This window comes from Halichoerus grypus, chromosome X (assembly GCF_964656455.1).
Source record: "Halichoerus grypus chromosome X, mHalGry1.hap1.1, whole genome shotgun sequence".
In the NCBI taxonomy this organism is placed as follows: domain Eukaryota; kingdom Metazoa; phylum Chordata; class Mammalia; order Carnivora; family Phocidae; genus Halichoerus; species Halichoerus grypus.
Window position 1 is genome coordinate 39,486,366 of NC_135727.1, and position 12,846 is coordinate 39,499,211.

Sequence of the window (12,846 nt, forward strand, 5' to 3'; positions counted from 1 at the left end):
AACATGATATTACTTCCTCACCTCACACATCATAGAGAAAAAGCCCATGGATTAAAGATGTAAATACAAAGAACAAAATCATGAAAGTACTGGAAGAAAAGACATAGGTCTATTTTTATAATATTAGGATATAGAAGTTTTTATAACAATCAGAAAATTATGCTCCTGATCTTTCCCACCAAATCTGCTTCCCCAAATCTCTCCTATTTCAGTATGTAGCAACTCCATTCTCACATTTGCTCAGGATAAAAACTTTAGAGTCATCCATGATATCTTTCCTCTCATAGCCCATGATATCTGGCTTGACCTGGAAAATATATTCAGATTCTGAATGTTTCTTATCACTTCCACTGCTACCATCTTGATCCAAGCCATCAAGACCTCTGGTCTGTATTATTTAAATAGTGTCATAAGTGGTCCCACTGTTTTCATCCTTATTCCTCTATGATATAGTTCCAAAATAGGAGCTACGATATATTTTTAAATTTAAGTACAATCATGTTACTCCTTCCAGTCACTCCCCATTTCACACAGGAGTAAAATCCCTTACTATGATCTACAAGGCTCTAGATAATCTATCTCCCATTACCAACCTGATCTCATCTCTAACTTAGTTTCACTTCACTCACTCTGCTTAACCCACACTAGCCACCTGTATGTTCTTCAGAAGTGTCAGGTATGCTCCCACCTCAGGGTGCTTGAATGACTCATTCCCTCACTGCATGTCACTAGATCAACTGCATTCAAAGCAGCTTTCTCTTACTACTCTAATTCAAAATATAACAATTCTCAGCAATTCCTATCCCCAAGCCTCACTTAACTTTTACCATATCTTCTAGCACACTATAAACATATTTATTTTATTGACTAGATGCAAACTCTTCACAGGCAGTGAGTTTGTTTCATTCGTTTTCTATCTCCAGCACCTAAAACAGTACCTGGCACCTCATACACTCATTAGGTATATTTTGAATGAATGAATAACTAACATTTGCCTATGTAAAAATTTTATACTCTACATGATAAATGCACAGTAAACAGGGTTATAAGACAAACAAATGACTGGGAGAAAATATTTGCAACATATATAATAGATAATGGATGCATCTTTATGAAGTACTTCCATAAATCAATAGGAAATACACAACCAAATCCCCTCCTAAAAATGAGGCAAGAGTATGAACAGACAATTTGTAGAGGGGATATAAGCATAAGAAAAGAAATCTCATTCATAATTAGGAAAATTCAAATTTAAACAATGATACTCTATTTTTCACCCATTAGACTGACAGAATTAGAATGATTAATAATATCCAATATTTGTAAAATGAGGAGAAAATAGAAAATTTCTGATACTGATCAAGATAGTATGAAGCAGCAGAGATATTTAAGAGAAAAATTAGTAATTATCAATATTAAAAAGGCATATATATGATGGGTTCCAGCAACTTTACTCAGAATTTATTCTATGGCAGTATTTACCAAATAATCTTAAGATACGTATGTAAGATATGGGTAAGAATCTTCAGAGCAACATATGTTTATAATCATGAAAATATAGAAACAACTCAGCATTCATAATAGGTTAAACTATTTATGGTTAACCCATACATAAAATACTATATAATTATGAAAATGAATGAGGCATTTATTTATGGGCTGATAAAGAAAGTTTGCAAAGACTTACTAAGTTATGATAGCTAGATCCAGACCAGATATATAGTATGATTTTATGTGTGTAAATAAAAATACAAGATACCTACATTTGGAAGATGCAGCATCATTTCATGAATTAGTAACTGAATAAAAACGCTTCCAATTATAGTTGTAAGATGCTTTCCATTTTAAGATGCACCTCAATATCAGAGATTTTGAATGTAAAAAAATTGAGTCTTAAAATTGATGAAATATCTATCATATATTCATGTTTATATACACATAAAATGTCTTTTGTGGACAACTACTAAAAGTGGTTACCTTGGGGAAGAACTATGAATTTAAGGTATGTAAATGCGTGGAAAGAAGACTTCTCGTTTTACATTGTTTCATACTGGTTGATTTTTTTTTTTACATTTTTAAAAATTTTATTATCTTATGTTAATCACCATACATTACATCATTAGTTTTTGATGTAGTGTTCCATGATTCATTGTTTGCGTATAACACCCAGTGCCCCATTCAGTACGTGCCCTCTTTAATACCCATCACCAGGCTAACCCATCCCCCCACCTCCCTCCCCTCTAGAACCCTCAGTTTGTTTCTCAGAGTTCATAGTCTCTCATGGTTCGTTCCCCCCTCTGATTCCCCCCCTTCATTTTTTCCTTCCTACTATCTTCTTTTTTATTAACATACAATGTATTATTTGTTTCAGAGGTACAGGTCTGTGATTCAACAGTCTTACACAATTCACAGCGCTCACCATAGCACATACCCTTCCCAATGTCTATCACCCAGCCACCCCATCCCTCCCACCCCCCACCACTCTAGCAACCCTCAGTTTGTTTCCTGAGATTAAGAATTCCTCATATCAGTCATACTGGTTGATTTTTAAAATCAAGTTTACTGGTTACTATTAATATAAAAACTTTAAAAAACGAAAACCTAAATGTACTTATCTTTTGACCCAGACATTTCACTTTTAGGAATCTATACAGCATAAATAATTATACATGTGTCCACAGATATGTCTAAGAATATTCATTACGATATTATTTACAACAATAGAATATCATGCAACTATTAAAAATAATGTACAGTGTTGTGATGAGTACTGGGTGTTACATGCAACAAATGAATCGTTGCACTACATCAAAACTAATGATGTACTATATGCTGGCTAACTGAACATAATAAAAAAAATGTACAGTGACAAAGAAAATTGTCTAAGATATAATAAAATAGAAAGATTAAAAGATATAAGTGATAAAGCTAATACAGAATAGTGTGTATTCTATGACTCTACACATATACAATACACATAGGAAACCCAAAATTTTGTATACATACATAAAAATATGTATGGCAAGGGATTCAAATTTATACACTATTATCAGTAGATATCTATAGCGATGGGAATGGAATAAAGAAGATGTGTTATGAAGGAGATTTTCACTTTTACCCTTGATATGTCTGTATTATCATTTTTTTAATGTAGTCATGTATTACTGGTAAAATTTAAATAGAACAGAAAATATTCAGCATCATTTCAATAGACTTTACACTGTTAATTTGAAGTTAATATGCAGAAATTTCTCTTGATTATCTCTTACAATAAGTTGATTGACTACGCAATCAAACTAAAATCTTTTTGTATACTATTAAAAAGAAATTATCTTTAAAACATTATTCAAATTTCACGAGCTAAATCACTGAACAAAAAAAAAGAGACAAAGCAAGAAACAGACTCAACTATAGAGAACACACTGATGGTTACCAGAGGGAAGGTGGGTGGAGGGATGAGTAAACTAGGTGATGGGGATCAAGGAGTGCACTTGCTGTGATGAGCACTGGGTATTGTAGGGAAGTGTTGAATCACTATTTTGTACACCCGAAACTAATGTAACATTGTATGTTAATTATACTGGAATTAACATCAATAATAAAATATTTTTTTAAATTTAAAAAAATAAAAATGACAGCTTAAAAGGAAAAAACACCCACATTATTCAGTACATTCTTAGTGGGAATTTTCATTAATTCCATGGAAGGTTAGTAACACCATTCTTTTCCTAATACTTCCTAGCTTTGTGGTCTGACTGAATGATTAAACAATATTATAAGACAAATGACTAATTAGGAGAAAATATTTGCAACATATATAATAGACAATGGATGCATCTCTGCTAGTTAAAAAGTACTTCCACAAATCAGTAGGACTTACTACCTTTTTACATGGAATTAAGCAGCTATTAAATATTTGTTGAGTCTAATGATTCTAAGATACATTCTAAATTTGATTGATCGAGAAACACTACCAAAGTTTTCACACTGACTAGGGGCATGGAGGGACATGTAAAACTGTTTTAAGAGAACTACCTCAGATATGCAGTTAAGAATACTACTGCACCTTCATTAATTGCATAAGTTACTTTGTTTATAAGTCTCTTTATATTAGTTAATAATAATATTAGGATATAGATCAACATTCCACCACCAAGATGGGAAAAGAAAACCAAAGCCAGGCAGGAATTTACCTTTGGTTTACTGAAATATACTCAGAGATTAAGATAGAGGGAAAATAAAGAAATCAGAATGTTTCCCCCACACATACCTTTTTGGATTGGCTACAAACCCTAAAACATAACCTCTTACAATATAAGAGAAAACAGGAGGAATGAATTTCCAGAATATACCATGTCATTGTATAGTTCGTTTAATGAAGAATTAGGAATGAGCACAGTATTTTAAAAAAATCACATCTGCTCAGGTATATGCCTAGAGTAGAGGGTTACCTTTGGGCCGGGAAGACCTGGAAGACCAATGCCTGAAACACCAGGATCACCTTTTTCTCCTTTCTGTCCAGGTAATCCTGGGGAGCCAGGTTGTCCAGGAACTCCAGGAGGTCCAGCAGACCCTTTCACACCCTGAGGGCCTGTTGAAAACACACAACATGCATTTTTTACAAAATTTCTTTATTCATGGCATGTCTATGATGCTTATGACTAAGGGAAAAGGTTTAAAAAAAGAACTCTGCAAATTCTGAATTATAGAATGATCCTTTACAACTATTTTTCAAGGAAGTTTAAGAGAAAGGGGTACAGTGAGAGAAAAGATACATATTTGTGGATCCTTACTCTTAAGGTTTCTAAAACTCTGTCCCTTAATCCCCACTTCAAATATTTGTGTGATGAGAGAGCTCTATCCACTGATTACCTTAGTTATTGTCTCAGTTTGATTCTATCAACACCAGTCTCTATTTTGATAACAAAGAGAATGAACCATCTGCCATTAATGGGATTAAATATATGGGAGATTTCCATCACTGACCTGGAAAACCCATATCACCTATGCTTCCTTTAAGTCCAGGAGGTCCTGTAAGTCCTGGCTTCCCAGGGAGACCAGGGTTACCTTTGGGACCTAGAAAAGTTAAATTTGTTAAATTAAGACAAGTCAGCAATATTGAGGTTGCCTGATTTCTTGGAGTGGGTTGTAATTATAATGTAAGCATGGGATTAGATGGATGAAATCTTAATACATGATTAAGTTCCACAGATCTAACTCAGCATAAAACAGGCAAAAGGTACCTATGAAATCTCCTTAGGGACATATTACAATATAAACATAGTAACAGAGGTCTCCTAATACAAATCAGTTTTGAAAATGCAAAAATTTTACCAGGACACCTTGTTTCTTGTCCTAAAACAATTCCAATCACCTGAAGTCCTATTCATATTATGTGCATAACTACCCTTACTGTATTTATCACAGATAAATCCAATATAACGAGTCTGCTTTTAAAAGACTGAGAAGTGCCTTTCCCACGTAAGTCTGATTATGTGAAAGCAGTAAACGGAAAGTGGTATCCTGTTATGATATACTCCCAGGACATTAGGCCAGAGATAGATAAAGGCTGAGGGAGAGGTACTATACTGTCACCCCCAACAGTCATGGCTGCTGTGCTTATACATTCTTCCTAGAGCGCAGGTGCATGAGCTGTGGTGTTACCTAGGGATTTTCTAAGGACCACAATGTTGCCTTAAACTTTTTTTCTTTTATTTGTTTCTTTCACACTGACTTCCAACTTGGGGAAGAGAATGCAGAAGATGTGAAGGATAGAAAGGAACTATATATCAAGGCAATGTAGTACAGAGTCTAGAGCAGAATAACTGACCTGAAGGACTCCTATGAGGATGGAGACCAGCTGCTCTTTATTCCTTTGGGGCCTAACTAAAAGAAAATGGCTTAAGAAGCAGCAAGAGTTTTATTAGAAATAAGAAAAAAATCCATGTTGACTCTAAGGGTGATTAATGCTGAAACAGACTACCAAGGTAGGTTGTGAAATTTTTGTCCCTAAAAACTTTAAAAAATAGAATCAGCAGCCATCTTTACATGGTTTAATGATTGACTTGTCTGAAGGCAATAACTAAAAAAAGGTAAATTTTTCAGCACCTACCAGATAATTGTCTCATTTATACATGTTGCAGTGTATGTAAATAAAACACACCACCTTATTTGGATGTACTTCTTATTCTGTTTACATCCTGACTGCCAGAAAAAGAAGAAACTGAGCAAAGCAAAATATCCTACAAACTTTGTCAGTTGACACTTGGGCCAAATGGCAACATTTTTGCTAAAAAAGAGCTCCACATCTCAGTAGCTACTCAAGCATAGTGTCATGATCAGATCCAAAACATCATCACATGTGATAAATACATAATTACTTTTCTAGGATCTAGGATCAGCCATTCAATTGCTACAGGTGGTCTGTCATACTTACCTGATGGTCCTGGTAATCCAGGTTGTCCACTCAGTCCAGGTTGCCCTGGGTCTCCAGGCAAACCCTGGTAACCTTTTGGCCCTGAAACTCCAGGAATACCTTCCAAGGATGAGTATAAGGAAGACAAGTTAGGTTGATATCATTAATCCATTAAAAATAATTTGGGAAAGCAAGCAACCCAAATTCTGGACTATGAATGAAATGCAGGAACTCATGATATTCTGATAGAGTATGAACCAATAGCACTGGACACATATTAAACTCCTCCACTTTTTATTTAGCTACCATTAAGAAATTCAAAGCACTCAATAACTAAGTCATTTTCCTCTTTGGGCCTCAGTTTTTTACACTGTAAAATGAAAGAATTGGGGCAGATTATCTTTAGGCTATCTTTTAGATTCTATAACTATCTTTAATAATCCTATTATAATATAGATTACTGCCTCTATTTTACAGAAGGCATAATTGAAAGAGAAGACGTAAGGAGTAATTCAAGAAAGGTATCTCATTTTAACAATAATAAAAAATTAGGTGTCCCTACCTCTTTTGTGATGACATACAAAACTACAGTCATGTCTTAAACTCTTTTTTGAGGAAAAATCCCACCAAGTCCTGCTCATAGGGAAACATAGTATCTGTGTACACACATACACCCACACACACTCACAGGCACACATGGGCTGACAATATTAATGGTTACAACACAAAAAGAGCCACAAACTTTACTATAAGCTGCAAATAAAGATAGCTAATTTTAAAGTTCCATGTTGTTTGAAAGGCTATACTATACAGATTGGATTGTAAGCACTTTATTAATTTGTGCTTACCTACATTTTTGATGTCTTGTTATGTTATACTTTTATAAAAAGAAAAAAAGATTTTTTTAATTTAAAAAGTCAGTGTAATACTTCATATCTTATTTGTTTCTAATAAAATAACTATAGTAACACAGTTGTTCCCTAACCCTACTTTCAGCAACTTCCCCCACAGCTGAGCTCGCCTGGCTATTCATAGTCCAATACTTGTTTATTCTGCCAAGGCAGAATAGCAATGAACTGCATTTAAAAGCCAAGTATGATATGTATATCAAAACATTGCAGGGCAATAATGTACTACTCATCCCCATCCAGTCTCAAGGGAAAAAATTTAAGGGACCAGCAAATTTCCCCAACACTGAAATCTGTTTTCCAAGTGATTCTGGCTATATATCCATTCTCTTAACTACATCCTATATTGCTTTCTGGAAAGCCTGAAGGTGATTGCCTTAAGTCTATTTTAAGAGTTCATAGTTTGCAACAGATTAAACTACAAAGAAAATACTTAAATAAAACTTGATCACTGAAACAATACAACTCGGTGAAAATTTTCATTACCAAAAATTTGACATGCCTTTTGTTGGTGACTCCTACACTACAAATCACTTTTCATGCTATTTAAAATGAAACTTGAGATAAATCAGTAAATGCATTACTCACCTGGTAAGCCAGGGTCCCCTTTCTCTCCTTTTGAGCCCAGCAGATCTGGATCCACTGGTCCAGGAGGGCCTGGAAGGCCAGGCTCTCCTTTACCACCTTTTTCTCCTTCAGGGCCAGGAGGTCCTGGCTGACCCTGTAAACCATCATCACCTAAAACCAACATGTGTGGAGAGGACACAACAGATCAGATTCATCCTTCCAGGATTAACGCATATAAAGATTATTCATATGTTCCATAATTTAGTAGGCCACTGACCATCCAAAACACTTAGGCATTACTGTTATTGTCTATGAGTAACTTGAACTCACACACATTTTTACACTCAAGTAACACTCCTTCTATTTTCTGGGGTTCTTTGACAATTATTGAAACTGTATTTTTTGAGCTGAGCATTTACCACGTTTCATGGTATCCAAACTGTGTATGCCACCAAATCGAAAATAGAATGTACTTAAATGCCATGTCACATAAGTGATGAATCACTGAATTCTCCTGAAACCAATATTACACTCTGTTAACTAACTAGAATTTAAATAAAAACTTTTAAAAAATGCCATGTCACCTAGAAACAAAATATAAGTAAGCATTGCTCATTTTAAAGCACTCAAATAAAAATATTCTATATTGACATAAAACAATGTTTAATTTTCTCTCTTACATGCATCTACCAGCCAACTCTGAATATTACCTTTGAGACCAGGACCACCACTCCTGCCAGGAATTCCCAAAGGTCCTGGTGGGCCTGGAGGTCCCATCATACCCATTTCACCTTTGGCACCTTTGAAGAATATCAATAATTAATTTTTACTTTTCCTTGACCTTCGAAAAATAAAAGATAACTTTTTTTAAAAAGATTTTATTTATCTGAGAAAGAGCTAGAGCGACAGCAACAGTGAGTGAGAGAGAGAGAGAGAGTACGCGGGAGCAGGGGGGAGGGGTAGAGGGAGAAGCAGGCTCCCCGCTGAGCAGGGTCCCTGGGATCATGACCCGAGCCGAAGGCAGGCGCTTAATGACTGAGCCACCCAGGCGCCCTAAAAGATAACTTTTAAGATGTCAACTGGAAGACTATTGAGTGTTGGAAGGAAGGCACTAAGTTTTACCCCTTTTTAACTGTTGTAACCTTAGCGACCACTACTGTTGATATGTATGAATAAAAAGGCTCTGGGGCGCCTGGGTGGCTCAGTCAGTCAGTTAAGCATCTGATTCTTGATTTTGGCTCAGGTCATGATCTCAGGATCGTGGGATTAAGCCCCGCATTGGGCTCAGCACTGGGCGTGGAGCCTGCTTAAGATTCTCTTTCTCTCCCTCCCCCTCTGCCCCTCCCCACCCCTGGGCTCACTCTTTCTCTCTCTCAAAAAATAAAAATAAAAAGACTCACTGTGGTAGCTAATCTCCAAAGATGGCTTCACCACACTTCCCAGTATACACACCCTTGTGCAGCCTTCTCTCCTTGAATTTGGGCTGACTCTGTGCCTTGCCCTTGACTTAGTGACACTGAATGACTCTCAAGGCTAGATCATAAGAAGTCTTGCAGCTTTCACCCGGGGCTTTTAGAACACTCACTTTTAGTTCGGGGGATCCTCTCTTTTGGAAGCCAGCTGCCTCTAGAAGGAGAGCAACTGCCCTGACTTTACCATAATGTAAGGATTCCAAGCCATGTTGAAGGGGCATTATGGATAATGAGAGACCATATGAAGAGGGCATAGAACACTCAGGTGTCAGAGAAGTGCCATCCTGGAAGTAGATCCTTCATCCCAACCACTCCAGTTGGTGCCATGTGGATCAGAGATAAATGACCCCATCAAATCATGCCTTAATTCTTGACCCACAAAATCTTGAACAAAATAAAAAGGTTGAATTAAACCATTAAATTGTGGGATCATTTTTTATATAGCAGTATGTGACCAGAAATCTCAGAGAAAAAATGTAATAAAAATAACAAAGTAAATTTCCTGCAAAGACATTTAACACTTTTCCTTAAAGGACAATGTCAATCCAGAAAAGTACAAGAAAATAATATACCAGAATTATATTAGTTTTAATTTCCTGAATCCAAAACCAGAGAAAACTTTAAATGAATTACCTGGAAATCCAGAGACACCTGCTTTTCCTGGAAGCCCTGGTGTTCCGGGGGGTCCCATAGGACCAGGTGCTCCAGGAATCCCTGGACTGCCTCTCTCTCCAGGGAGTCCTGGAACATCAAACCCAGGAGGCCCCGGATCTCCCTTCTCTCCTGGTATTCCATGCAGGCCTAGTTAATACAACACCAATATTAACAAGTTTTGAAGTAGTTTTAAAAGATGTATCTGATTATTTTTCTAGCAAACAAATGATAGACTCCTGTGTATAACAAACCTAACAGTGAGTCAGAGATACTTTTGGTATCATGCATATAAAATGACCTAACAATTAAACTTTAGGATTTTCAAGCATATTTCTCTATGAAAGTGCTTCTCAAATTATTTCCAGTGAAAGACCAATATTTTCTTAATTCCTGGTCCACCATGGACTAATATTTTCATAAAACACAATAAAAATTACTAAAAAAACTAAAATAAAAAACCAAAGACATACATTACTACCTTTTGGTTATTATATTCAACAAATACAATTACACTGTCAAATTACCATATAAGTTTCTAAATGCTTACTCTCAATTTCTTCTAATTCCAATACAGACTGGTAACAAGCAGCTTGTGATTTGACATTGGTCCGTTGACTGCATTTGGATTTGCACTGCTCTAAGGTACTATGGATTGTTGGGATATATTTCTATAATCCATAAAAATGATCAATTACTGAATAATCCCATTACGTGGACCTTTTTGACTTTATTTTAGCTTCATTTTACATGTTATTTTATTTTATTTTTTTAAGGAAATTATTTTATTTTTTATTTTTATTTTTTAAGATTTTATTTATTTGACAGAGAGAGACACAGTGAGAGAGGGAACACAAACAGGGGGAGTGGGAGAGGGAGAAGCAGACTTCCCACGGAGCAGGGAGCCCGATGTGGGACTCAATCCCAGGACCCTGGGACCATGACCTGAGCCGAAGGCAGACGCTTAATGACTGAGCCACCCAGGTGCCCCTACATGTTACTTTAATAATACATTACACTATCAGTTTTTGTTGTTAAATTTTACTTCTCAGTATTCCAACCAGGATTTTACAGAAAAAAATATGACACTGAAAAAATATTTAACCTTAATAAGTTCTGTAAGACTGAACTACTCTGAGACAAAATGGCTAAAAAAGAATATATTTTAGGGAAAAGAACTGCTCTACAAACATAAGGCAACCTCCCACTCCAATTCCTGTCAGGTATGTGACTTAGTGAGTCACTTAATATTGTTGATCTACATCTGTTAAATGGGAATACAACTGACTGGAAGCTGGAGGCTGAGCCAGGTGACGCCAGGTGACCATTCCAAAGTGTCCCTTCAACAACAAGACCTAATTTTATTGTTGAAGATTCACAATTATTTTTATAATAGAGCAAGATGCTGGAATTTTAAGTTTTGTTTGATGTCATATACCAGCATGTCCTTAAACTGATAAAATTCACTTTGAAGATTAGAGAAATTCCATGGAACCACAGTAATGGTTCCAATGCTGTCATTTCATTGAAAATACTATAGAAAGGGGAGAGATATTTTACATTATTATATTTGTGACGTATGATGAGATACCTAATAGTGAGCACTATTATAGCTCTATCTGGATCACTGCTTACTGTTATAGCCCAACTAGTTTTTGATAGCTGAATTTTCAAGATAACTAATTTGTCCTTTGAAATATGTTCTACAAAATAATGGGGGAAAAAAACCAAAGACTTAAACCTGGACAAATCTTGTTTGTTTTTCATGTTTAAAGCTTTACTTTAAGATCCAGCTTTTGAGAAATAACTACTGTACCTGGTAGACCTGAAGTTCAAGAAGCAGGAGTTACAGTTCAGTAGCAAGATGAACCACCCAAGCAGAAGCAAGTTGCAAAAAGACTGATTAGGTTAGGAAACAAAACTAAGCATGTCAAGATGAGAACAAAAAAGTCTACAAATAGAAGTTATCAGATACTGATTCAAGACTATCATATATTAGTAGTAATGAGTAAAGAACTTATTTTAGGAATTCGTTCAGATGTTCATATAGCAATATTCTATAACTGAAATGTATTCCCCAATAGAGACACAATAAAGTATTTACATTTACAAAAAGTAATGCTTTTTGATGAAGATCAGCTTTACACTCTTGTCTCTGATCCTTATATTGCTTTGAATAATCCTTTTGGAACTTAACCTCTTAAAGATAAGTTAGAACTTAAAACTAAATTTGATTTTATACTATAACAGCTTAGGTACAGAGAACTCAATAATTATTAGCAGATGAGTATGATTAAACAACCTGCATGTACTAGCAAAGATTTTTTCATTGTTATTTGTAGTAGTAACAGATATTATGCTGTACTTTTCACAGCATAGATCTTTTCCATGAATACTGTCAGAAATAGGCATCCTGGTAAGATCAAGAATGAAAACAGTCAACATAAATTCAAAAGCTCTGCTGAATCTCCTTATATAATAGGAATTATATGGCTATATCTATAGAGGGTAAGTACATTAGGGGTGTGTAGATGCTCTAAATGTATTGGCAGCCAAATGGGACCAGTTAGTGAAAAAAGGGGAAAATTCCAAAAACACATATTATCGTGAGAACTTTACACACACACACACACACACACACACACACACCCACACACACCCCAAGGGTTTGATAGCTGGAAAAAAGTTAGAAAACTTCATAGATGAAAATGGGTTAGGAAACTTCATCTATAAAATGACATGACTAATTCCTTGTTTCTTTGTTTCACATTAGTGGGGATGAGGTTGAACTGATTGCACTTTTTCCTGAGACTGGGCAAGCATTACAGTACAT

At 35.6% G+C, this 12,846-nt stretch overlaps 1 protein-coding gene across 1 annotated transcript in view; it reads right to left on the minus strand.

Moving 5' to 3' along the window:
• COL4A5 (collagen type IV alpha 5 chain) overlaps positions 1 to 12,846 on the minus strand; it is a 229,436-nt gene that overhangs the window by 42,586 nt on the left and 174,004 nt on the right. Inside the window, exons 31-36 of the mRNA XM_078065482.1 lie at positions 9,996 to 10,163; positions 8,601 to 8,690; positions 7,912 to 8,061; positions 6,437 to 6,535; positions 4,987 to 5,076; positions 4,452 to 4,591 (exon numbers count right to left, since the gene is read on the minus strand). Coding sequence (XP_077921608.1) covers positions 4,452 to 4,591; positions 4,987 to 5,076; positions 6,437 to 6,535; positions 7,912 to 8,061; positions 8,601 to 8,690; positions 9,996 to 10,163 — 737 coding nt within the window. The remainder of the gene's footprint in view (positions 1 to 4,451; positions 4,592 to 4,986; positions 5,077 to 6,436; positions 6,536 to 7,911; positions 8,062 to 8,600; positions 8,691 to 9,995; positions 10,164 to 12,846) is intronic.